The sequence below is a fragment of the Canis lupus genome, chromosome 36 (genome assembly GCF_048164855.1).
Source record: "Canis lupus baileyi chromosome 36, mCanLup2.hap1, whole genome shotgun sequence".
Classification (NCBI taxonomy): Eukaryota; Metazoa; Chordata; class Mammalia; order Carnivora; family Canidae; genus Canis; species Canis lupus.
In genome coordinates, this window is record NC_132873.1 from 15,643,248 (window position 1) to 15,670,140 (window position 26,893).

A 26,893-nucleotide genomic window follows, 5' to 3' on the forward strand; every position below is an offset into this window, starting at 1 on the left:
GTAGGAGAGGCTTGCTCGGCAAAAGGAAAGCCTACCGAAGAGAACAACTGGTTTCCTTGGGTTCAGGGATGGGGGGGACAGGGGAGCGCATAAAGCTTTTCAAGATAGTGTGTCATCGTGTTCCCCAAGACCTAAGCTCTCCGTCCGGGACCCCGGACCCCGCGCTCAGTTCACAGTGCGCCTGCGCCACGCCGTGGTTGCCAGGAAACCGCCCCGCCGCGATTCCTGCCGGAGGGGAGGCTTTAACATGGCCAAGTTCGTGCTTGCGGGTGAGTGAGCCCCACGTCCTCCCGCAGATCGCTCGAAACAGCGACGACTACTCGCCTCCTGTGGACGCTGGGCGGTGATCTTCGTAACTGCCTTTTGTTCTAGCAATTCCAGCCCCTTATACGGACCACCCCAGGCTTCTTATGCATCCATTCAAAGATGTTTATTGAGCAAGGTCCTGTGCAAAGCACCCCGACGCTGGGGAGAGAGTGGGGGAAAGGATACACCCGGGCCTTCGAGACCTTTCAGTGTCACGGAATACAGAAGCACGTAAACAAGTAATTTTGATCCGCCCTAATTAATGGACTGAGGGAGATGTGCGCAGGGCTCTGGGAGGTGTTGCAGGAGCTGATTTGTGAAGGTTTGGGATAGGGAGGCCATTCCAGATTAAGGCACAGAGGCTGGAAGTCTCGTGGCCTAATGGAGGAACTAGATATGGAGGAAGATATGGACCTGGGGCTACAATGGGAGAAGCAACCAGATCCTTGCACCTGAAGTGCGCCCGACAAAGGTGTTTGAACTGGGAGCAGTGAGGCGTCCTAAGAATGTTTTAAGCAGGAGAGCATCCTTAACGGGTTTGCATTTAGGAAGCCCACCCTTGTCAGCAACGGAGGAGAAGGATTGAAAATGGGCCCTGACATCCAGAATGTCACTAAAGGGTCTTAGTAAAAGCAACAGGCTATTATTGTCCTTGCCCCCAACGCTTCTCAGCAAGTTTCCTGAAAGAGTAGGCGGCTTTTGTATCTTCAGGCCCTTCTTGGACTCCGTCTGCCTTCTAATTCGGCCTCCTTTCAGGAATGGCCTTCACCAAAGTCACCAAAGACTTTTACAGAAGCTGTTCATCCTTATTTGAACTTTCGGATGTATTAACACAATTGACATTTCCCATTTGCCTGGAAGTCTATTTCCGTTGCTGCTGCTTCTCCTTTTCCTTCTCCTTCTCCTTCTCCTTCTTCTTCTTTTTTAAAGATTTCATGAGAGACATAGAGACAGACAGAGAGAGAGGCAGAGACACAGGCAGAGGGAGAAGCAGGCTCCATGCAGGGAGCCGGACGCGGGACTCCACCCTGGGTCTCCAGGATCAGGCCCTGGGCTGAAGGCGGCGCTAAACCGCTGAGCCACCCAGGGATCCCTCCTTTGCTTCTTTATTCATCCAGAAGAACATTTTTGAGTACTTACTGACTATATGCTGAGAAGGCAGTGAACTTGCAAAGAATGTTGCATGTGTGCCAGAGGCAGGGTGGGTTCTGTAGGAGCAGTGGCAGGAGCCTTGAGTGAGGCTTCCCAGAGGGAGTGGTTTTTTAAAGCAGAGATCTTTAAATAGAGAGTTACCAAGCTGAAAGAAAGTAGGAAAGAAAAGAGTAATTAATGCAGAGATGATAGGACTGGGGTTGGAATGAGGAAAGCTAGTTTGGTAAAGATTGAGAATGCACAATAAACAGAAAATGGAAATAGATTTAGTAGGATTGTAGCAAAGGGTACAAGAAAGAGAGTATCATACACTGAGCCAGAATTAGATATATATTCTTATGAGCCATGGTCAGTATTTAAAATTTTATCCAAAATACATGGAAGGCTTTTGGAAGGAGACACATAATCAAATTTACGTTTTATTCTAATGATATTCTCTATGAGAATAGAAAGAGTAGATCCCAAGACCTCAGTTAGGTGCAATAGTCCAAGAAGGAGGTGGCGGTGGCTTAGCCTAGGATGGCAGGCAATGGAAATGGAAGTGAGTGGGCGGGAGAGATATTAGGGGGGCATAATTCATAGAGCTAGATGTCTAATTGGGTGGAGGAAGGCAAAGGAGAAGAAAAAGTTAAAGTCATTTCCAAACAGTGGTTTGGAAAAATGGGTAGATGACGAGTCACTGAAAAAAAAAAAAGTGGAAAAGTAGGCTTAATACTGTGGATACTCTCAATTCTCATCTCTGCATAGATGAACATAAAGAACAAAAGAGAAGGAGCAGATTCAGTGGGGGAGTTGTGGCAAAATTGTCTTAGACGCGCTGAGTGTCTATGAGACATTCAGAGGGAAATGGAAAAATGCAGGAAGGCATAAACATCTAGATAAGACCATAGTTCTGAACCGGATGTGCAGATTGCTACTTGAAACCAAGGGAGTGGAGGAGATTATCCAGGAAGAATGCATAGAGTATGAAGATGCCTTGAAGAATACTAACATTTAGTGGATTGATAAAGGAATAAGAACCTACGAAGTAAAGTCAGAATGGCCAGAGAAGTAGGACAAAAACCTGAAAAATGACCCCATCCTAGTCAGTGTTTCAGAAGGACAGAAGAGGGCAAGTGCCAACAAGAAAATATCTACAAGAAAAGGATCAAAATGTATACACTGAGTGTAAAGACTTGGAGGTCCTTGATAGAGAATTATGGTTAAAGCCAGTTTGCAGTGGGATGGGAAATAAATGGAAGTGAAGAACTGGGGATGGCAAGTGTAGAGAACTCTTTTAAGAAGTTATAATAGAAAAATACAAGTAGAATGCAACAGCTAGAGAGGGACATAGGTTTTTGTTTCTCAAGACAGGAGAAACAAATATAACTTGGCTATATTTAAATAGGATGGAAAAGGACCATTAAGAACAGAGATAAGATGCTGAAAGAGAGGTTAACCAATGAAGCAGAGTTGGTGGCAGTTCTGAGGAGGGAGAGGGTGGTGTTCAGAGCATAAGTGGTGAGATTAGAGCTGGACAGGAGGTAGGAGCTGTCTTCCATGAATAGGAGAAAAAAAAGGAAAGGATGAATCCCGATGCAGAAAGCCTGTAAGTATGATGGTAGGGATTAGGGGATTTCCCAGATGATGCCATTTTGTATGATTTGGGTTTTCTTTTTTAAGATTTTATTTATTCATGAGAGACACAGAGAGGGAGCCAGAGACATAGGCAGAAGGTGAAGCTGGCGCCTTGCAGGGAGCCCGATGCGGAACTCGATCCCAGGACCCCAGGAACACGAACTGAGCCAAAGGGAGATGCTCAACTACTGAGCCACCCAGGTGCCCCTGTTTTTGTTTTTGTAAAGTAAAAAGCAAGGTTATCTCTACTGGCAGTGTGGGAAAACGAAGAGAAGGAAGAGGTTTGCGGGAAATGGTCATATTTGGAACAGTAATTGTGGAGAACAGAAGAGAATGCTGATAAGGAAAATGGAAGGATCTCCAGGCAGAGTTGAAGTCCAGTTGAGGCTAGAGACCATGAATTTATAAGGGTGCCCCTCTGCTTGCTTCTAACATGTTTCTCCAGGGGTGCCTAGTAGATGGAACCCAGAAACAAAAAAGGCAGGTAACAAACAGTTCATCCAGGGTGAGGCTTTTTACCAGGCCGATTTGCCAGAGGCATAGTGGGGCAAGACAATTTAAAACGTGAGCCACAGAGTGTGGTTTGAATCATGAACCATGGATTTGAACTAAACAGAGAGGCTAACAGGGAGTGGTTGAGATGGTTGATGTCTTAGAAGTTGCCATGAGTTAAGATCTCTTGGTTGGGAGTAACTGGGGAAGATTGTTGCAGAAGATGCTCTGCCCTCGGCCCCTGGCCCTCCTACTCCATCAGACGCCCAATCCATCTACTCTGGTGGTTTTAACTTCCTGGGTGTTGAGGCTACAAAGTCTGTATCTTAAGCCCTTACACAGGGCCTGCACTTCAGACCTACAGGAACAGCCACCTGTGGGTCGTATCCACTTAGACACACTGCACGTACTTCCAACTGCACTTGTCTGTAGTTAAATGTCTTATGTGTGGTTTCTTTTTAGTAAGTGCAGGATCATTTACCCAAGCCAGAAAATAGAAGTTATCCCAGATTCTTCTCTCTCCCTCAGCTTCACTAGTATCATTCCCAGCAGCACATATCAAATCTACATGTGATTTTACCACCACTCCTCCCTTCACATTTTGCCTTTTAGTGGCTACTAATGAGTAGTCAGTTCATTCCTAGTAGTTCATGCTCAGTTAGTAGCATGACAGCCCCTTAGAGAAAGTGAGGTCTAGCACAATACTGGAGGAGAGTAAATATCCTATAGACTTTGCTTCTTTCCACATTAAGATTCTCACCTCCTATGAAATAATTTTATTTTTGCTACTGTTATAAAAATCAGAAGTTTATATGGTGGCAGTGCATATGATAATTCTATATTATAAAATAAAACTGTATGTTTCTGTTATTATATGACAAATACTTGTAACTACATAATTTCTGTATGATATCAAAAAATATTACAAATTTGAACTCTTTTAGGTAGAGCAGATTGCCCATATTATGCCAAAGCAGAACTTCTAGCAGACTACTTACAAAAGAATCTTCCTGATTTTCACATACATAAAATTACACAACATCCTCATGTTTGGGAGGTAAGAAACTTTTATTGTTTGTTAAACTCACACACTCACAAAACTGTGGTCTAATTTAATGAAATATTAACCAATGTATCAGATGGGCTTCTAATAATGAATGTTCATGTACTACTGACATTTTAACACTAATAAAATTAATTCTTACTTAGCAGTCTCAGAACATTATATGTTTTTTCTTCCTTGTACCTAATAAAACAAATGAGGTCCTAACCAATCAGTAGAATAAATTTAGCTGTTTTTTTCTCCCAAGAATCCAGGTTATCTATGTTATCCTTCTTAACTTTTCATTCTCCTTCATTTTATTTTTAACAACACAAGGCACTTTCTTATTCAAAATACCCTTCTTTGGAACTGCGTTTCCCCACAAACAGACAGAGGTTTGGGGGAAGGAGATTCCTTTACTGAGGGTGCTCTTGAGAACAATGCTCTGGGAAAGAATGAGGATAGCAGTGTTGTGCAACGGGCGAAGATGAACCACCATGCTGCTCAGCCAGCCCTGACCTCTGAAGCTGTGGTGGCCCTGGAGAGATACCCCAAATACAGGCAAAGGGCTCTTGTACTTGTACAACTAATAGTCCTTGGATGCAGGCTACCTTGGACAGGGGACTTAACTCTGGGCAAGAGAACTTCTATGAGGTCGGTTCCTGGAGAGAGAGACTCAGCACTGAGCTATCAGCAGCCAGTACACCTGGTGGCCCAGGGAATGAGTGTCTTGGTCATGAAGGGGGAATCTGAACGACATATAACAGGATCTGCTACAATTCACCAGATGATATGAATCTGTGTGCTCCATATAAGTTCATACCATCCAGGAGCCCCAATTATGGGGCTCTGGTTGGCATCTTTCCCTGAGGAAACTTTACAAGAGTATGGCCAATCAAAAAGACGATAGTTTCTAATGCGTATCATTTTAGGGCTGTAACTGACACACATCACCTTTCTTGGCTATGATCTGATGTCCATCCTGTTCACCCTCTGCTGGTCTAGGTGATTTATGAGACATGATGACCTAGACCTGTATCTTTAGAGGTCTGAGTCCTTGTCTCCACTCCCTTGTCAGGATGTGACTGCAGCACATGTACAGTTGCTGTCAAAATTGAGCATGGCAGTACCAACAATGCCCCAGTGGATCACCCAGATACCAAATATTCTTTCCTGCCCACATACCCCTGATCAACAGGGCAGTTACTCCTTCCAGGATGGTAACTCCTTTCTTTGACTCTTAGCACGGGGGCTAAAAGTGACCAAGCAGTAGCCATAGCTTAAAGTTTAATGGAACTCTTCCTAATAGAAACACTCTTGCACTTCTGGAATTTAGAACCTCCAGACACATAGAATCCAGAGTTAAATGGACTTGGGGAAGCACAAATTCTCCAAGTGGGTCACTGGGAGAGATGGTAAATGAGATCACTCTTAACTCCATCTGTTGGTTCCTGGATTCATGTATTGCACCTAGTGGGGAAAAGCACTCTATTGGTTCATAGTATGTTTTGCATCCTGAAAGACAGTGCTTTATCCTTACAATATAGCAACCCAAGCACCTTCAGTGGACTGTCCTATCTATCAGGCTGCTAGGTGACATGATATATGATAGGGCCAGTGCATCCCATGGTGACTTGTCCAATTCCACACATGCTTTACTCCAAAGTGGTTCAAAGTGATGTTATGCAGAATCCCATATTGCTGGGTTGAACATTTTATAAGCTCTTGGGCAGGGTACTGGCCAAAGCCCTACAAGCAGAAAAGGCATTTCTTTACCCAGAGTATATGTTGATTCTAGCCAAGATGAATCACTGCCCTTTCTAGGATGGAGGGGGTGCAGTGTTATCAAATTGCCACTGAGAGGCTGGTTAACATCTTTGAGGGATAGTGCCATTATCAAGGGGTGAGTGTTGGTCTTTGCTGCCAGCACATTGGACATGCAGCAGCAACAATGGCTCAATCAGCTTTGGTGAGTAGTGGCTTGTTTTCTAGGGCTGTAGCATCACCTCTGTCTCTTTTGTAAGCCCATTGTGCCTTCAGCTAAGTTACCTTATCTGCTGGGTTGTTTTGTGCTCTTATCAAAATAGATGTTCTCTAGTGGGCACTGCCCCCACCCCCGGCCTCTTTTATTTCAGGATTCTGTCAACACTGATTCCATCAGGGAGTCTAGCTCTATGACAGAATGTTCTTTAATAGCCATGGCCTAGCATGGTCAGCCACACCAGGCTTCTCAGGATGCTGAGAACCTATCACCAGTACAGTCCAGTACAGCATCTCAGGATGCTGAGGATGCACCAGTACAGCATCTCAGGATGCTGAGAACCTATCACCAGTACAGTCCTTACCATTTTGATGAATGGAGTGTCCTCTGGGCGCTTGTGGAAAACATAATGGACTAGTAGGTTTCCAGCCTTCCATAGTAGCATAGCCACTCCAGCATACTCATTTTTCTAAGCGTTTTGATTCCTTCTTCCATCATTTTCCATGGACATTCTGGTATTTGTTTCATTTCACATGAACCATCACCTTCTCCAAGCTTTGAAGAGCCATCCTAGCAACATGTTACCTCTGTCTTCTGAGGTTCTTGCCAGGATATGTACCCTTGAGTTGCGGGAGAGTGATTTATATTGATAAATTTTCCCTTGTCCAACTTGACGGTCCACTCTTGATTCTGCACCCTCACATTCCAGCCCCATACATATGCCCCCAGCTCCTACCAAGACATCGACATGCCCCACTTGGTGCTGAAGGTCCTTTCTCCAGGGGCCTGGCACTTCACTGGTCAGGCTATGTAATGACCAGGGGGACCATGCTGGAATCCTTACAATAGCATTTACTTCAAGGAAAGATAAAGGCAGAGAGATCTTTAACATCATGAAGAGAAATTGGTTTCTAAGATTTTATGTGTAAGGAAACTTCATTTCACATGCCTCCAATGATAAGAATTCTGGCCTGTACTTAATTTACAAGAATGTTGCTTTTGTCTCTATTCAGCTCTTTTCATTGGAAGGCCTGGGCCACACAAACCAGATAATGATGATTTAAACTTTCTCTGATGAGTATTATTAGAAACCCACAGATAACTTTTAGCTCATTAATTCAGTCTGAATGATAAACTATACCCACATCTTTGGAAAGCAATATCAAATTTATGTGGCCCTAAGACTGGAAATATATAAAGGCAAGGGAAGAACCAGTTGAATTTTTTTGAAATCAGATGAGTTGGAAAATTCAGCTTCTCTTTCAAGTTGACCACTTGGATTCCCGGTCTCCTTGGCAAAGAGAGCAACTTTCAGTACCTTTATTTGGTCAGCAAATTTGAAGACTAGTCTTTCGTATTTGATTAATTTGTTACTTAACTCACCACTATTTTCTCTATTTACATTTTACAGTGTAAAGATATCTAAATTTTATTATGTATACTCAGTGGTAGTAAAAAAAACAAACAAGCTAATTCATGTCTGAATTCTGAAGTATCGAACTGAATTCTGAGAGAGATTCAATGGATGACTTATCTTGGAATATCATTCAATAGGAGTGGTTAAAAGATCTGTGTGAAAAGAATAAGTGGAGTCACAAAAACTCCCCCATCATCTGGAGAGAGCTGTTGGACCGTGGAGGAGAGGGGTTGCTTTTGGGAGGATATAACGAGTTCCTGGAATACGCCCAGGTATGTGGATTAAGTTGGTTTTTCTGCTCAAAACATTACCATTCTCTTACGTTGTTCTTCAACTGTCTTGCATTCCAAAGTATTCTCCTAGCTTTCTTTTTATTCTATTCTGGCTTTCAACAAGAACTTCCCATTATAATCCTTGTCAGCTGATTATTCTCAGTGTTGACTTTTTCTTTCCTAATATTTAGCTTTACCATGGTGTCACCTCTAGCATGACTACTGAGCTGATGAAGATAATTGCTCAAGAAAACCTGGAGACACATATAGAAAAAGAACTGGAGGAAGAAGCCAGGAAAGACCTCATCAACCCTTTGCAGGTCTGGATCACCAGGTAGGACAGCTGAACTCCAGGATTCATGAGATTGGGTGTTCCATTTGGAAAGGATAACAATGTGGGGTTAAGTCCATGATGAAAGAACAGCTGAATGTCAAGTTTGAGATTCACATGCATATATATGTACATGTGTGGATACATGTATCTGTACATATATATCCCCCAATATAGCTTCATGTTTAAGTTTTAGATTATGGGTGTATGTATGCACACACATGTGTGAAATCTAAGAGCAACTGTATTGCAAATATCATTACTTTGGTAACCCTGTCTGCATCTCTTATCCCCTCATTCTGTGTCTCTCATGTTGTCTGCTGCTGGCCTTCTTACTCTTTGCCTTGCCACCCTTCCTTCCCATTCTCTCCCTTTTTTTCTCCTCTTCCCACTCCAGTCTCACTGCTACCCTCCTGCTCTCTCCCACCTGCTACAGCTGACCTTAGCTCTTCCTCTGTAACCTCATGTTGTGTGCCCACCTCAATGACCAATGTTGTGGCTGGACCAGCCTGTGGTTCTTATTACAATTACAAGACACCCTCAGCAATAACCATCAGGAAACATGGGGAAAGGGGGTCTGTTACTTACACATCCTGGAAATTACACAGCACCCCTGAAGCCACACAATGAAGTCACCGGTGGGAAGAGAGAGAGAACATGTGAGCACACGTGGGCCTAGGGCTCTGCTTTTATTGGGGTTGAGAGTGGGGGTCTTGGGTTTTGTGGGCTCACCCTCTACTGCTGAATTTAAAACCTAAGAGTGGAAATGTAAAGCTTGGAAAGAGAAAAAAAGAAGTGGCCCAGACAGCCAGTTATTGACCTCAGAGATCTCTAAAACACCCAAGCTTCAGTGTGGGGAAGGCTCCTGGCTCTTTAGCAGTGTGGTTGGCAGTGTGTTTATTCCAGACAGCCATCTTTGAAGTGGATACCTCCTTGGTAATGAAAACTTATAAAAAGAAGAAAAAAGACCCATTGGGGTTTATACGGTACCTCAGTTTTGCTCTTTACTTTTCCTCCTCTCTCACTCCTCACTGAGTTCAGTGTTGGGCACAGCAGTCTTTGTTCACACCCTTTGTCTGTCTCTGCATTCCATCTCATCTCTCTCTGTGTGTCTCTTCCTATTCTTCTTGCTCCATCTCTCCCTCCCCAGCCCTCACTGTGTCTCTCACACTGCCCTTCTTTCTTACTACGCATGCACGTGTCCTAATATACATGCTCCTTTGGAAGATTATTTGTTATGAAATATTTCAATTCAAAAAAGAATTAAGAATGACATAATAAGCATAAGTATGAACTTCACACCCAGATTTAATAAATATGATCTCTCCCTTAGATATTTTTTAAAGGATTAAAATGGTACAGATACTGTCAAAACCATCTTTGAACCCCTCCCCAAACACACTGTGAAAATCGAAACTGCCCAGATGCATTTCCAAGCTCCCATCAGGGTCTTACCTCTCTTGATTGGTAGCCAAGCTATAAAGTACCCAGGTACTTGCCAAATTGTGGGTATAGGTACATAATACCTAACCCATGCTGCTCTCAGGATTCTTTGCAAGGATTTAGAGAAGATAATCCTTTCCCAAAAAATGTCATTACTTTGTAGGTGAGGGTATAAAGTAGAAAAGCGCTATGGTTAAATAAAACTTGTTACTTCTTTACCTTTTTAAAAGAAAGTGTAAACAGGTAATTAGAGTAATATGACACCATTCTTTTGAATTTTGCTTTCTGCATATTCTATCTTATTGGAAAAAGTCATTTAAGCAGGTACATGTCTTATTTTGGGATTGTTTTCAGATGGCCAGAGCAAGGGATGAGTAGTAAGAATTTTTTCTCTCAATTTTTGCTCTCTCACCTTAAAAAATCTATGCAGCTGTTATGCCTATTTGAGATATTAGATCACCCTATTAATGCACACACAGAAATATCTATTAAGAATAAAGGCTTGCCAGGAACAAAAGATTTAACCATTCATAATCTGGCTTTGCATTTTTACTAGTGCCTCTGTTCCTGCCTGCTACAACCTAATTCCCATCTTGACAAGTGGCGAAGTGTTTGGGATGCACACAGAAATCAGCCTAAATCTATTTGACAATAAGGAGGCAGAAGAAAATCTCCGCAGTGTTGTGGCAGAGACTCAGGACCTGGTGGCACCCTTGCTCCAGAGCATCTCCATCTGCACCCGAGTGGAGGACGCCTTCCGCCAGGCCCACGTGGTCATCATCCTGGATGACAGCACCGACCAGGAGGTGTACACTCTAGAAGGCTGCATCCGAAGCAGGCTGCCTCTGTGTAGACTCTATGGATACCTGATCGAGAAAAATGCTCACAATTCTGTTAGAGTTATTGTGGGAGGAAAAACGTTTGTGAATCTAAAAACGGTTTTGCTTATGAGATACGCCCCAAACCTGGCACACAACATCGTCGCTGTGGCACTGGGCGTGGAAGGCCAAGCCAAAGCTGTGCTGGCCAGAAAACTGAGAACAACCCCCTCGTGTGAGTGAGCTTCTGTTTCTGTTTCTGTTTTTAAACAACATGATTTCAAAGCAGCTAGGAAAAACACCACGACCTTTAGGATTATTCCAGATGCCTGGAATAGAAAGTATGAAGCAGATATAAAGAACTTCTTATTGTGTGATTTGACTACCATGTGAACATCTTTTTTTTTTTTTATTTTAAAGATTTTATTTTATTTATTCATGAGAGACACACACACACACACACAGAGAGAGAGGCAGAGACACAGGCAGAGGAAAAAGCAGGCTCCCTGCAGGGAACCCAATGTGGGACTCGATCCCCAGTCTCCAGGATAAGGCCCTGGGCTGAAGGTGGTGCTAAACCCCTGGGCCACCGGGGCTACCCTGAACATCTTTTTCTTACTGTTTTTCATGACTGGCTAACTTTGTCCATCACTTTAAAAATGAATAAACAAATGTTTAATAAGATTTCTGTATTTCAAGTTATAATTTGAAACCTAATATTTCAATTTTCCATAATGATAGTCAACTAAGGTAATCACTTCTTTTATTAAAAAAAAAGTCATCAGGGGTGTGTTTAAGTGGCTCCACCCCACTTCCCCACCCATGTGACTGGGGCAATCACCTAACCTTGCTGTGCTTCCGTTTCCTCCTGTAAAATGAGGATGTTAATAGCACTTACCTCCTAGCCCTGGCATGAAGATTCAAAGAAATACTATTTTGAAAGTGCTTAGAAAAGTGCCCGGTGCCCAGTAAACATTTACAAGGGTATTAAACTTGTCCATGGGATTGTGATATCTGATTGGCTTCTGCCCCGAAATTAGTCTTTGAACGAGAAGACATCTGAGGCACATGAGGATCAGAAAATGGATTGTTGTATTTAAAAGGAGAGTGCTATATTTAAAACTATTTATCATCTTTGACACGTTTTAGCTGTCGGTACCTTTAGATGGAGGAGGTGCAACAAAGCCCATTGAGAACACAGGTTGGTTCATGGCGTTCCCTCAAGACAATGGGGAGACAATGAAATGTGAGCCTAGCATGCTGTAAAGTGGAGCTATAAAGGGCTTCGGTGAGCCCCTAACACTTAGAGCAAGAGCCGTATCACCCATTTCTTTACAGTGAAGCCCTAGAGGCATCATGTCTGGTACTCCTGCATACAAATCTTAAGTGCCTCACCCCAACTTCAGTAATTACCTTAGCCAAATTGCTATAAAATTATTCAGTAGGAAAGGAAAACATTTTCTGATCCTTTTATCTGTTTGCCAACCTTGCATACAGATATGTAGACACTGCTTTATACAAAAGATTTCCAATAAACTGAGCAAAGTGCCAAGAAGAGGCAGTGTTATGAAGTTTAAAACAAGACAGAGGTGGTCACCTGGGTGGCTCCGTGGTTGAGCGTCTGCCTTTGGCTCAGATCGTGATCCCGGGGTCCTGGGATCGAGTCCCATATTGGGCTCCCTGAGGGGAACCTGCTTCTCCCTCTGCATCTCTCTCTGTGTCTCTCATGAATAAATAAATAAAATCTTTAAAAAAACAAAACAAAACAAGGTGAGGGCTTTCAACCAGAAAGCTGCTCTCATGTGGGTCTGCTGGTGCCACAAATTGTAAGCTCTCCTGTACCCAAAGCCAATAAGCATATGAGAAGCAGAAGAAAGAGAAATTGAGATAGGTTGGGTAAAGGAGAGAGAGAGACATTAGAGGGACAGCAGTCAACCGAAACTGTCAACAGAGTAGCAACGAGAAACTTCACACCAACAAAGACAGCTAAGCAAAGGCACCTGAAACCATCAAGGAGAATCGTTCAGGGAACAGTCCAGATGCCAAGAGGGTAGAGGACCTTTTCAGGATATCCCTTGAGTTCAGTTCATGCAGAGCCCTGCTTCTCAGACCATGCGTATTGGCTTGGTTAGAACTCTTTCTGTTGCAAATGACAGAAAGTCCACTCAAAGCGACTGAAATCAAAGAGAGCTTTTTTCCAGGCATAGATGGATGCTGGGGCTCAGACAACGATGTCAGGACTGGCTTGTGCTCTCTCTTGACCTATGGCTTGGTCCTGCTCTCCTCAGCATTGGCTAGATTCTCAGGCAGGCTCTCTGTACAAATGGCAAAGTGGCCACTGGTGTCTCCAGACTCATGCATTCATAGCTTAGCTTACTCCCGTAGAAAGAGGGCTTGCTCTCTCAAATGTACAAAAGTAGCAGGATAATATCTCATTGGCCAGGCTTGGGCCATTTGCCCATCTCCAAATCAATCATTGTGGCCAGAAGTCTGGAATCTGGGACTCATGCCTATTGATAGACCCAAGGGGTGAGGAAAGCTCCACCCAAACCATATGGACTGAAATTGAGAAAGGGTAGTTATTTAAAGGAAAACCAGCATGCTGTTATAGAAAAACAGTAGTTAGAAGTGTTAGGAGGAAAAACAGCAGATGTCCACTATAAATTTCTCTAGCAGAGCTATATAGAGCCTTAAGTCTGATAAGAAAAATTATTTCCCCTACTGCCTGCCTTTGGACACAACCATGTGAGAGTGTGATACTTGGAGCTGCTGCAGCTATTTTAGGACCATGAGGGGCAGCCAAGAGAATGGCATCTTTGAGCTGCTGAGCAAGCACCAGTGTCACTGCCTACCTCAACTTGTTATTGTCTGAGAAAAGTGAACTCCTCCTAGTTAAGCCAAGTCAGAAGGGTGTTCCGTTACTTGAAACCAAACAGCAATCTTAACCTCATGCACAACAGTAGAGAATTTAATCTCCACCGTAGGAAATGATATGACCTTATAAGAGAATTAAGTCTTTAAGTAAATAAATAAGGTAAAAAAATAAATTAATAAAATCACTTATTTTCACTTCAAGTACAACATTCCTAGAAGATCCACAGTTTTAGAACTATATTAAATTTTAATCTCTATTTCTCTCTAACCCCTGTCCTCTTATTTTCCTTCACAGTATATATTATTTTTTTATAGTAGTTGCTTTCTTACTCGCTCCCCTCAACCCCCCAGAATGTTGCAAGGATTTGGGTTGATGTGTTTCCTTCTAAACACGTCCTTCTACCGAAAAATGCCTCACACATAGAAGCTAATTATTTGTTGATTAGATGTTCCTGGGGGTCCTCTTATTATAACACCCTCCTTCTACAGGAAACGAAACCCATCTAGGAGTTAAAGGATTTGCCCAAATTTCTATTCCAGTCCAGAATTAAGAACTTTTTGTCAGCACTGAAGCAGACAAAAAGTTCTCCTAATAGCAAGCAGAGTGGTTAAGTTAGGACCACACCAGTGGTATGATTTTCAGTAGCAACTTCAGTATTTCTTGAATTCACTCATATGCCCTACATATGAGCATGATTAGGAATTGCCAAGTCCTGATGATTCAGAAAATCATCCACGTCATTTATACATTTGGGGGGAACATAAACTTAGATCATTTTATAGCAAAAAGATCAATCCTAAAACTCTCAGACAAAAAACAGACTGCAGACAATTTTTTATATTAACGCTTATTATTATGTTAACTTTAAATTTCTTTTTCTTCACAGGCATCAAAAATGTGATCATCTGGGGTAATATTAGTGGAAATAACTACATTGATCTGAGAAAAGCCAAGGTTTACAGATATGAGAGTGCTATTTGGGGACCTCCTAACTATTCACGTCCTGTTTTGAGCTTGATTTTTGATAGGTACGGTGTATTTTTAAGTGAGGTATACTAACAATTTTGGATAAATGTATAATAGTAGTTATAATCCTTTAATCATCTTAGAAATCCTTGTACAAAAATAACTTGTCATTGGCATTGTTCACACTCATCTTTGTTTATGCGCTCTATTGAAGATACAGAAATACAGAATAGCAACTTGTCAATCCCCATGCCCAGTTTATTTGATTTTGCAATTACAAATTTTTATATTTCAGACTATCCTTAAAGTACCTAACATATTCCTTTAAATCTATCTCTAAAGCAAGCATATGTAAAGTGAGTCTTATTTAACACACACACACAGAGAGAAAGAGAGAGAGAGAGAGAGGTATCCAAATTGAAATGGGTGGAAACGTTCCTTAACCACTCAGTGCCTTAGTTTTTCACCTGCAAAGTGGAAATGGTCCCACAGCATGGGCCCTACAGGGTCACTGGGAAAATGAAATGGCTTAGTACAGGCAAAGCCCCAAGAACCCCATCACTGCAGTCAGCACTGTCTTTATGACAGGGCCAGGGAGGGGAGAGAAGGAGGAGCCACTCTGAAGCATCTTCCTAAGCTTTGCTGGCCCCGGAGGCGTTCCAGCTGTAGCATTTCCTTTCCCTCATCCCTTCCTCAGGTCAGGAGCACTTCATCCATGCCCAAAAATGATGCACTCTTGAGCCCACCCTCCTGGAGTGTGCTACCTCTGGGTAGGGACAGTGTCTCCTGGAACTGTACACACTGACTTAGCAGAGTCAGCCCTCTAACGCCTGTTCTAGTCCTGCTGGACTATTCCCTGAATTTAAACTTTAGATGATAACAACTTAGTTATTTCCTCAGTTCTCAATGTGAATAATTCAGTGTCTTTTGATGTCATTTTCTTTAGAATGAAGGATACCACTGGTTCCAGGATAATATCTACATAGTATAAATTCTTCATAATGGGAACAACTCTTCTTGCAGTCTGACCACTTTGCTGTGTTCCATATTTATATTATCATGTTTTTCATTTGATACTTTGGGATTCCTTTCTGCAATATTTCATTACTCTTTGATTGACTTTTTACAGGACTGAAGAAGCTTGAAGAAGGAAGGTGCACAGGAAGTCATGTTTCTCTTTTTTGGAGATGATTTCTTACACTTGGATCCATTGACCCAAGGAACATTCTTCTTCATTCCCATTCCTCCCTCCTTTGTAAAATAAAATTTTCTTTCTCTGCTTATAGTGAGTGGGTAAACAGACAATATGTGGCAACTCTTAGAAAGCTGACCGCCACAGGAAAACAATTCAGACCCATCTTAGCTGCACACAGTATAGCTACTACATTGAAATACTGGTACCATGGCTCACCACCGGGGGAGATCGTGTCTTTAGGAGTACTAAGTGAAGGTAAACCTGGTTTGTTTGTTTGTTTGTTTGTTTGTTTATCTTGTATTATTTTAAAACCTCCATGTATGCTTCGTGCTTCTGCTTCTGTGTCCCTGCCTTCTGCCTACATGGTCTATAAGCCTTCTAGACCTCCACAGTTCCATACTCACTTATTTGTTCATGCACTCACTCAGTTAACCATCAGAAATGCTGCTGTGTTTTATGTGAATGCACAGGGGGTTCCACACAGGGATTAGACCAGGCCGCTGCCTTCAGGAGACCTAGAGCCAAGTGAAGAAGCGCCAGCTACAAACACTGCATAGTTCTGTTGAGTTGTTCTCACTGTATCCACGCTGAGGAAGGGAAATAGGTTGATTTTGGCAGATGGCAGGAAGAATCAGATCGGACTTCAATGAGGAGGTGACCCTCCAGGAAGCCTTCAAGGTGGAGTAGTGTTCACCTGGCAGACTAGTGTGGGAAGAACATCCCGCAGGAGCCAGAGGGGCAAAGGCGCAGGGTCAGGATACAAAGGGCACATCAAGATGCAGATCATAGAGCACCACACCAGTGGGAACGGGGAAGCTTGCTCCCCAGCCACAAATACTGTATATGCATTTTTACGACCTTACTGCTTTAATCTGCTAAAAACTATTTCAGAAGAATTCTATCATTTTTGAAAATAGGAAAGAGCAAGCAGGTGATATTCTGTGTCTTATGGGTTCTATCTAATGCATCTCTTCCCTTTGTGTTTTACTCTCTCCCTGGGCAAACTCATTCACTGCTAAAGCTTCCCACCTCGGCCTCTCTGCTGAGCTGCAGCCTAGGAAACGCTGTCCCCTGGACATAATGCTGTCACCTGAAACCAACCTACACCAAACTGAACTTACTGTCTTCCTCTCCAATTTGAGCTACTTCTTATATTTCTTATGTTATTGTTAGTGGAACCACCATCCTCCCTATTCTTCCAGGAAATCTCCCCAAATCCCCCAAGTCCAGATTTATCTGTCTCTCCTCTGTACACAGATAGCATCTGTTCCTCCGTCAGAGAGCATCTCACAGCCTGCCCTCATTGGTGGTGCAGTTAATTGCATAAGTCCCCTCCATTGGAGTTTGTACACCGAGAGCAGGGCTTTGCTGGGTCTTCCTGTTGCTACTTTAGGGTTAGATACTCAGTGAATCTTCTTTCAATTGCAGTAAGGTGCATGAGTGCTCTTTTAATGAATAAGGTGAATTCAAATCAGTATGTTACCTTTTAGTGTAATAGGCATTTAAACCTTATCTTTATTTGTAAACAGCTTAATTAATCTCTGTAGGAGTTCACCAATAAACAGTGCAATATTAGAAGTGAAGAGCATGTAATCACTATGTCCTGAAACCATATGTTGTCTACCCATAAGGCTGGCTCTTTTTTTTTTTTTCTAAGATTGATTGATTGATGAATTTGAGATAGAACACAAGCAGGGAGGAGGAGCAGAGGGAGAGAAAGAAGCAGACCCCCTGCTGAACAAGGAGCCAGATGTAATGCAGGGTTGAATCCAGGACCCTTGAATCATGACCTGAGGCAGAGGCAAAAGCTTAACTGACTGAGCCACCCAGGCACCCCAATAGGCTGGCTCTTTACAGATAAAAAAGACTAAACAGAGAACCTTCCATGCCCTTTACGGAAAGGCCCTTTAGGTCCTGGTTTCTTGACTATCCTCACATTTTTATTCTACTAAGACCATTTTTGATGACTAGAATGGCAAGGATCATTTTCTCATTTGATTGAGGCACAAGGGGTGGGGGAGTTTTATTTGAGTGTTTCGTAGATAATAGTAAGTATTGCCAATCTTTTTATTTGGCACACATCCAAACTAGGCCCTGGGAGCTGCCAGGAAATCACCAACTTCCCCACCCCCTGTCTCTTTCACCCTAGTCCTCCCACTGTGGCTATGGGACCACCACAGGAGTTTAGAAGAGCGCAAGGCCAGTTGGACAAATGCCTTGGGCTACCAAAGAGGCAAGGAAAGGCCACAGGGAGCAGACAAAAGGAGTCCAGACAAAATAGAAGAGAAAGACTGTGTGAGCCCCTGAGGCAGAGGCAGGGATTCTGAACCAAGCCAGAGGAGACTGAAGGGGTAACACTAGGGAACAATAGCTTTTCCTTGGGAGAGAAACACAGAAGAGAGAGTTGCCAGAACTTGGAGAGATGCTCAGTCAATACTTCTAGAGTAAGTGTTTCAATCCTCCTGGGAGAGGAATTCCCAGAAATTTGGTTCACCATTACTACTAAAAATTCTGTGTGTGGCACCTGCGTGGCTCAGTGGTTGAGTATCTGCCTTTGGCTCATGTTGTGATCCTGGGGCCCCGGGATGGAGTTCTGCCTCAGGCTCCCCAGAGGAGCCTCTCCCTCTTCTATGAGAGCCATCTCCCTCTTCTATGTCTCTGCCTCTCTCTCTGTCTCTCTTGAATAAATAAAATCTTAAAAAAAAAAAATCATGTACCATCTCTGTCCTTTTCTACAATGCTTAACATGAAGAGTTTATTGTTCTGAGCACTTTTGTTTTGCTTTGCTTTGTGTTTGCTCACTACAGGCCAGTTTGGTATTCCTGAAGGGATCGTCTTTTCTATGCCTGTAAAATTTGAGAATGGAACTTGGGTAGTTCTTACAGATCTCACAGATATTGAAATCAGTGAACAAATAATGACCAGAATGACAAGTGATCTAATTCAGGTAATGTCTGAATAGATACAAAAATGCTGACTCTGCTAATGACCATAAATTGATTCCTCTAGGCCAAGGCATACACTTATTTTCTGTGGGTTCAATTTGCATCCTCTTCCTAAAAATAATCAGGAGGCAATAAGAGTTTGAAGAAATCAATAGAAGAACACTATTCATTAGATTACATAATTTCTGGCATGTTAAAAATATTTGTTGGTTACTTAAAAATCAAGACCCAAATTATTTTTCTATTGAAGATTGATTAAGTTAGCAATCACGGTCATCTACTTCTCTAATTATAAAATTTTTCTACAGGAAAAACTTATTGCACTTGGAGATTTGGTCAGTTTTCAGCCCTATCAATCAGGTAATATTTTCAATGTGATGTTTGATTGAGCTGCTATTGAAATATTTGTTAAAACTGAATCACTATTGAATATTGATAACTATAATGCACATGTTATCACTTTTAAATGAAATTGTTGACAAAATAAAATGCCAAGTTCAGCATGTCCTTCAAAATAGAACATTTCAAGAGAATGCTAAAGAAATCACATCTTAAAAACATGAAGACCTTATAAACACTGTGTATAACATATGTATTCATGTCCCAAGCCCGCCGTAACAAATGATCACAAATGGGGTGGCTTCAACAACAGAAACTTACTCTCTAGTAAATAAATGAGACTAGCCGACCTAAATCAAAGTGTTGGCAGGGTCATGGACCCTCTGATGGCTCTAAGGAAGTACCCTTTCCTGCCTCTCCTACTGGCAGTGTTTGGCATTCTGGGCTATGGCTGCATCCCTCCAATCTCTTCCTCTGTCTTCACATGCTGGTCTTCTCTCTCTGTGTGTCTGGTTTCTTCTTCTTAAATGGACACCAGTCATGGCAATCCGGTAAGACCCTTTCTTAACTTGACTAAATCTGCTAAAACCCTATTTCCAAATAAGGCCACATTCACAGGTAGCAGAGATTGGCACTTCAACACATCTTTTTGGAAACACAACCCAACTCACAATGTTCCTTTTACTTTTAGATCACTTAAAACACACACACACACACACAATAAATTGTAGTAAGCTATTTTTCTCACTGCCAGTTTCTCTTATCCTAAACTTACAAGGAAGTGCTATTATCTTTTCTTTAATCTTCTAAATATTGAAAATATTTAATAACCAGTATGGTATAGATTGCACCCAATCAAAATAGTTGCTGCCTCTCAGAATGAATTAACTGGTGAAAAGAACCTGACAGGGTACAGAAGGCTGTCCTTGGTCCAGACAAGAGGGTTTAGTGAGGTCAAAGTATGGCAGTGTGGGCAGCGAGAGACAGACACCCCCCCCCCAAAAAAAAGAGAGAGAGAGAGACATTCAGGGCAAAGGATGGGCTTTGGAATTCAGACCTGGTTCTGCCTAGAGATCAAGTCACCAGGTATGGGCAAAAGCAAATAAAGCCCAAAGGCAGCACAGAATCCAAGGACACAAACATAGAAGTCCAAAGAGCAGTTGGTTTTCCCTGAAACCCTTTTATTCCCTGCTTTTGCAGAATAGAGCTGCAAATTCCTTTTCTGAGAATAGGCTATAAAGCAGTCATTCTAAATTTGACTGCTTTGACTGGTTGTTAGTCCTAAATTTTCCATAATACTTGCATTATAGAAGATTTTGTGAAAAGGAATAACCTGATTTTATGCTATTTTCATTAACAAGACCAAGAGATAGATGATAGATAGATAGATAGATAGATAGATAGATAGATAGATAGAGATATATATCTTGACTCTGTCAACTTCAGACCTTGCCCAAAAAACTATTCCAGAGATTCCAAGATCAGAGTATTGAAAATAATAAGAATTTTGCACACTTTGGAGATCTCTGCTTATCAGCATATCAATGAGATGATTCATGCATGAGGTTTGTTTAATCTTTTGATTAATTTAATACTTAATTTCTTGAATTTTAGAGACTGACTTAGCCAAAGGATATGAAAAGACCACCTTACCTACCACATACAACAACCAGGAAAACCAAAGAGTCTCAGATGGTAGGTATATCAATTGAAAAAAAAAATGTTCTTTTTATCCAAGGCTTAACACTAAATTTCAAAGAAAGGAATTTGTTTATCTATTAGCCACAAAGTAGGAATTATGTCTTTTATCACCCTCATCCTATATTCAAAAATCAGATCATATTTAAAATTTTAAAGGAAATTACCAGATGTTCATTGAGCACCTTCTCTATACTGGTCACTGTGAGAGACACTGGGGACACAATGACAGAGTTATAGCCACACAGACATGTGTGGGGAAAGGAGCCTTGAGAATATGAAGAAGTAAATGCCAAGATGCACAGTGAATTAAAAAGCTCAATAAAACAAGATAAGCCAAAAGGAAAGAGAGTATATAATAACTAATCTAGAAACTCACAAGTGAAAGAGAGTTCCTTGTAATATGTGAAGTAGAAGACACTCATATCTTCAAATCCAGTTGGGACTTAAGATGGCTAAAGGTAGTCAAATGGTCATTTATTCAGAAACTGCTGCTTCTGTCACACAAGGTGAAAATATTCTAGAGATCTATTATACAACAATGCATACATAGTTAGTACTGTACACTGAAAAACAAGTTAAAAAGGTAGATTTCATGTTATATGTTTTTAGCACAATAAAAAAAGGAAGGAAGAAAGAAACCACACTAGGTTCTAGGGACATGAACATGAATCAAATGTTGTTCTTGCTCTCCCATCTAATATGGGACACAGCAAAGCCAATCAAAAGCTACCTGTTGAGAAGGAAGTGGTATGTAGAGAGCGGCCCAGGTATAATAGAACTACACTGGGAGTGTTCTGACAGGGACAGGAGTGTTAGGAAAGGCTTTCAAGTAGAAATGACATGGAAGCTGAGTCTGGAAGGATGAATAGAATTACTGTCATGTAGTGAAAAAGAAGCCTGCAAGTGGAGGAGTCAGAAAAGCTGTGGAAGGTGCCCCACCAGAAGGAGACACATGGCCAAAGGAGGCATTTCAGGTGCCCAAGGTGTGACCAGAGTTGTGAACTCAAGGCGGTCTAAAGTTGTATTCAGAAGACAATATACAGAGTAACTGAGCTATAGCAGAGGATTCCGAAAGGATGGGTTGAACTGGAAGAGGCAGGTGGAGGTCATCTCTAGTTTGGTGGAATGATTAGTTGAGAGCTCAGCAAAATGTCTGATGGGTGGCAAGACAAGCATGAAATGGATGGGGTCAGGCTTAGAGAATTAATCTGGCTTTCTCATTGGCCCCCTAGAGGATGATGGAGCCACCCAAATCACTGTCCAGAGGACCATGGTGAGCTCAGTCCGAGATAGAATAGATATTTTAAGAGACTCCAGTTGGCCCAGCGGGTATTGAGCAATACTCAAGGCAAGAACTGAGGGCTCCAAGGCCTTTGTGAAATGAAAAAAAAGAAAAAAAACTGTCGGATCTGTCATGACCAAGGTGACTGGCAGAATGATTTCCAGAATGATTAGAGAAAAGGCAAGTTGTAGAATATGTATTCCAGAGTTTAGGCATCAGAATGATCCAAATTGTTAATTAAAATGTTAGATTCTTAGATCCTCTAATAAGTTATAATCTTACATAGACTGAAGAATGTTAGTGGTGATAAAGTAGAGAAAGTAGAGAAAATAGGGCTGATTTCAGGTGTTTGGGGGGCTATTTGTTGAATGAGCATTAGAATCAAATATCACTTGATAGTGCTTTCCACAGTGTGGGTTTGGTGGGTGGTAAAAGAATTTTGTGAGTGAGGCAGCGGGTGGCTCAGTTGGTTAAGTGTCTAACTCTTTTTTTTTAATTTTTTTAATTTATTTATGATAGTCACAGAGAGAGAGAGGCAGAGACACAGGCAGAGGGAGAAGCAGGCTCCATGCACCAGGAGCCCGATGTGGGATTCGATCCTGGGTCTCCAGGATCGCGCCCTAGGCCAAAGGCAGGCGCCAAACCGCTGCGCCACCTAGGGATCCCAGTGTCTAACTCTTGATCTCAGCTCAGCTCTTGATCTCTGGGTCGTGAGTTCGAGCCCCACACTGGGCTCTATGCTGGATCTGGAAGCTACTAAAAAAAAAAATTCATGGGTGATGAAATCAATTTAAGAACTGCCTTTTTTCCCCCCTTGAACTGCAATAAAAGTAATAAGAAAAGGGTGAGTGAGAAGACCAGAATTTTTCCCAACGCACTAGAATAGAATAGAAAAAGATGAATAGAAAATAGAAGAAAAATATAAATCCTGTTTCATGTAACTTTTTTGTTTCATTGTAAGCACACAAGTGCATATAGTACACTATAATATAAAATGCATTTTCTACTGTGAGTCGTGGTCAACAAAGTTTGAAAAACACTGACGTAGAACATTTCATAGGTTGTTAGTTATATTCTAAATCCAATGTGTTTAATTTTTGTTTCAGAATATAAAGATAAAATGTATTCTGATCTACTGCAAGATGAGGAAAAAGACCTAGCTATGTCAAATGTTAAGCCAAACAAGTCACAAACAATCTCTGTAGCACTAATAGTCATAACTCACATTGTCTGGAGAATGACGTTTTGGTCAGAAGAACACAGCACACTTCTCAAGACTCCATATAAAAGTTGATCAGGCACCTTGCAGCTCCCCAAGAGCAAGCACTCAGAGAAACTTAGAGTGGAAAGAACAGGATAGGAGAAAATGAGACTAACTTCAAAAATCAGTGTTCTTTAGATACTAAAATCTCTATTCTATCCATTCTCTGTTTATAGCAGTGGATTTTTTAGATCCGATTCCACAAACCATCTCTGAAAAGCCACATAGTCAAGAACTCATAAATGGTAAGTGGGGAAACCAAATATTAACTAGTCTGTTCTTATTCTATAAATAAAACTGGGTAGCTGGGTAGAAGAGATCAAGTGTCCCCCAGATATAGTTCTTTGCAAATCCCCCCCCCCCCCCCCATCTCACATCCCCAGCTTTACTTGCTGTTGCTTCTGGAGCCTCCCTTCCTACATTTATGACCAGGGCTATGTCAATGGCAACTGAATCCTTCCCTGAGAATGAATAAGTAAGGAAATTGACACAGATAGATCTGCACGTCCAGATTTTTCAAGGTCTATAACTTAGTTGTCATATTTTAAGAAAACAAGACCCATGAATGTCTGTATTTATGGAAGAATAGTTTGAAAGGTTAACTTCCATCTTAGATAATGTTATGCTAGACTTCTTTGGGGTTGACCAGTCAGGATATCCACCCACAGCTCCACATTTTTATTTGGATGTCCAGTAAAATGAACAAATGCATGGTACCTTCCATTCGGAAAATGTATAAGATGATGGGCTTTGGAGTAGAGTAGCCACAGGGAATTAGAATTGATACATAGATGAGAAGCAGGGCCACGAGTAGAAATGGAACTGACAATGTAGCTACAGACAAAATTCAGAATGGGAAACAAAGGAACCAAGCAACACTGCACATAGAAATAGATTAAGGTCAAGAGGGAGGCCAGAATTTAGTTTTGCTGTATACAAAGATCTAACAATGGTCTTGTGGTTTGATGTCCCTTGTAGATAGAACCCCTCTCACACACACACTCCCTCAATTGAATCAGATTGAATACAGGCATCCAAGAAACAGAAGAAAGTGCACAAATGAAAAGCTAATAAAAACATAGGTTACTAATGAATTTTTAATATACCTTTCATTCTCCTTTTACAGATTCTGGAGACAAAACTGTGGAAGAGCGACAGATAAATTAGACCAACTATAAAGTTATTTGGTAGTGTAATAAATATGGAGAGACCCATGAATGTCTGTATTTAGGGGAGAATAGTTTGAAAGGTTAACTTCCATCTTAGATAATGTTATGCTAGACAATAACAATTGCAGCACACACACACACACACACACACAAAAAGTGAATTTGATCACGTTGTGTGACCTGAATCGACTCATAGATTTACTTATTGTCCCATTGTCTCATACAGTTTAGTGCTGTTTTTTAAGCTACATTAAAAGATAGTTGTCAGTCATGGCATCCTTGACTAAACATGCTTCTAGGAGAGCCTGCTTCCCCCACATGCCATACCTAAGTCACAGACACAAGTGGCCATGTTTGCTCAGCTGTCCTCACCATCCTTGGCTTCAACTGATTGGATTAGAATCAATTAGATTATCTCTCACTCCATCAAAACATTTTCACTGAGAAAAATGGACAAGTAAGTTGGTGTCTGGATGAGGGCAAAGGTAGTAACCTAGAAAAGGCCACACAATTCTGCTGTCAGGTCTTCAGAGCTAGTCAGGTTCAGCACCTTCATAAGGTCTGGCTGTGTATTTTTTCTCCTTGGATTTGCTTGGGATAATTATCTTTACAATAAATCACACTTTTGCTTTAGCTCAGATGGAATAGGTTTCTGTTTCTTGACATCAGATGTGGCCTGAATAAATGAATTTTGAAAGGAAAGCATAATATTTTTACCATATAATTACATGGTTTAAGTAAAAATTACAGTCTTTATTAAAGCAGTAATAGTCAAACAACATGCTCATATATTTTCAAGCTAACAGAACCCTTTACAAATGCCAATTAGGAACTTTTGAGAGCCCAGGAGTCACTTTAAAAACTGCTGATATCTGTGCTTTCTCTGTAGTTTAAATAGCTCTTACAGTACAAATTACTTTCTGAAAATTCAGGAAAATGTCAGATGCTCCTTCATTGCTTCTGCACCATTATGATTCAAAACGGTGACTAACTTTTGCTTGTATCCAAAGTCAGCGTCTCATTTGATGTTATTGTAAAGAAAACTTCATGTCTGTCAGTGTTAAGGAATTTGGGTGAGGTTTTGTGCCCTAATCCCACCATTTCCCCTGCCTCTCCTTGTGATACTCTCACAAAGGAGTGTGACCACAAAGAACAATAGCTGGATGGGAAGTCACATGATGCTCTACACAGAGATGCGCATGTGGTAGTCATTCCTCAACACACCCGGCTTCTTCATGGCAAAACTAAGCTAGATTGGAAAATAAAACTCAGACCAAGAACCCCAAGCAAAGCTTCCTGTTCCATTCCCCTTGAATCGGGTATACCGGTCACTTATCAGCAGGAACCAGATGGAAAAGCTGGAATAGAGAATATAACTATGAAAATCTATCACCTTTCAAGGCAGTGATATACTTTCCAGTGAAAGAAGCCCTGACCATTCAGATAATCAGCTGCTTCTCCAGGTGGACATCTAGAGGGACCTAGAGAGAGACAGAAGCAGAGTTTCTCCTTTTTAAAGACACTATAGGAAACACTCAGCCCCATCCCCAGCAGGCTATTCTTTCCAGCATGAATATGAGCTGTTGTGTGTTTGAACCATTATAGGATGACCAGGATACTCTAGGATAGACTCCTATAGGAGCACACATCAAATTGATATTAATTGTCACACATTATATCACATATTTGACCCAAATTAATATAAGATACGGAATTACACCAGAAGGAGAGTATTAGTGTTTGCTCTTTGTTTAAAATAATGCTGGTACCATTTCAAAAACATCTCTCGGAGAGTTTTGTTTCAGCTAATGCACTAGCTATCATGGTACCCTGATGTGTATCATAGATCAACTTGGGAAACCTCAAATCTGGTCTTCCCATCAGAAGTAACTTTAATATGAGATTATTAAAAATAATTTCTGGGATCCCTGGGTGGCGCAGCAGTTTGGTGCCTGCCTTTGGCTCAGGGCGCGATCCTGGAGACCCGGGATCGAATCCCACATCGGGCTCCCAGTGCATGGAGCCTGCTTCTCCGTCTGCCTGTGTCTCTGCCTCTCTCTCTCTCTCTGTGACTATCATAAATAAAATTTAAAAAAAAATAAAAATAAATAAATAAATAAAAATAATTTCTCTCTGTTATTAAAACTGTCATGACAAAGGCATGAGGGAGAAATATTCAGTAGAAAATTTACAATATTACTCAGAAGCAATGGGTGAATAAAGCAATAACTGGTCACAGAAATATAGGTTAAGTATATATTTCCTTACAACTATAGAAAGCACTGTTAC

At 41.5% G+C, this 26,893-nt stretch overlaps 1 protein-coding gene across 3 annotated transcripts; it reads left to right on the plus strand.

The window, feature by feature from the left end:
• The first annotated feature begins 20 nt into the window (after positions 1 to 20).
• On the plus strand, positions 21 to 25,242 carry MDH1B (malate dehydrogenase 1B). Of its 3 annotated transcripts, none has more exons than XM_072813323.1 (12): positions 49 to 269; positions 4,512 to 4,624; positions 8,145 to 8,279; positions 8,471 to 8,613; positions 10,610 to 11,106; positions 14,633 to 14,774; positions 15,999 to 16,162; positions 18,715 to 18,854; positions 19,161 to 19,212; positions 20,806 to 20,886; positions 23,612 to 23,680; positions 24,562 to 25,242. In XM_072813323.1, the coding sequence occupies exons 1-12, from the start codon at positions 248 to 250 to the stop codon at positions 24,600 to 24,602; spliced, it is 1,599 nt and encodes a 532-aa protein (XP_072669424.1). In that variant the 5' UTR covers positions 49 to 247; the 3' UTR covers positions 24,603 to 25,242. The 3 variants fall into 3 exon arrangements, with proteins under 3 accessions (XP_072669423.1, XP_072669424.1, XP_072669425.1); XM_072813324.1 differs by lacking the exon at positions 49 to 269 and adding an exon at positions 3,146 to 3,276; XM_072813322.1 differs by lacking the exon at positions 4,512 to 4,624 and having other exon boundaries at positions 21 to 269.
• Positions 25,243 to 26,893: the final 1,651 nt, after the last annotated feature.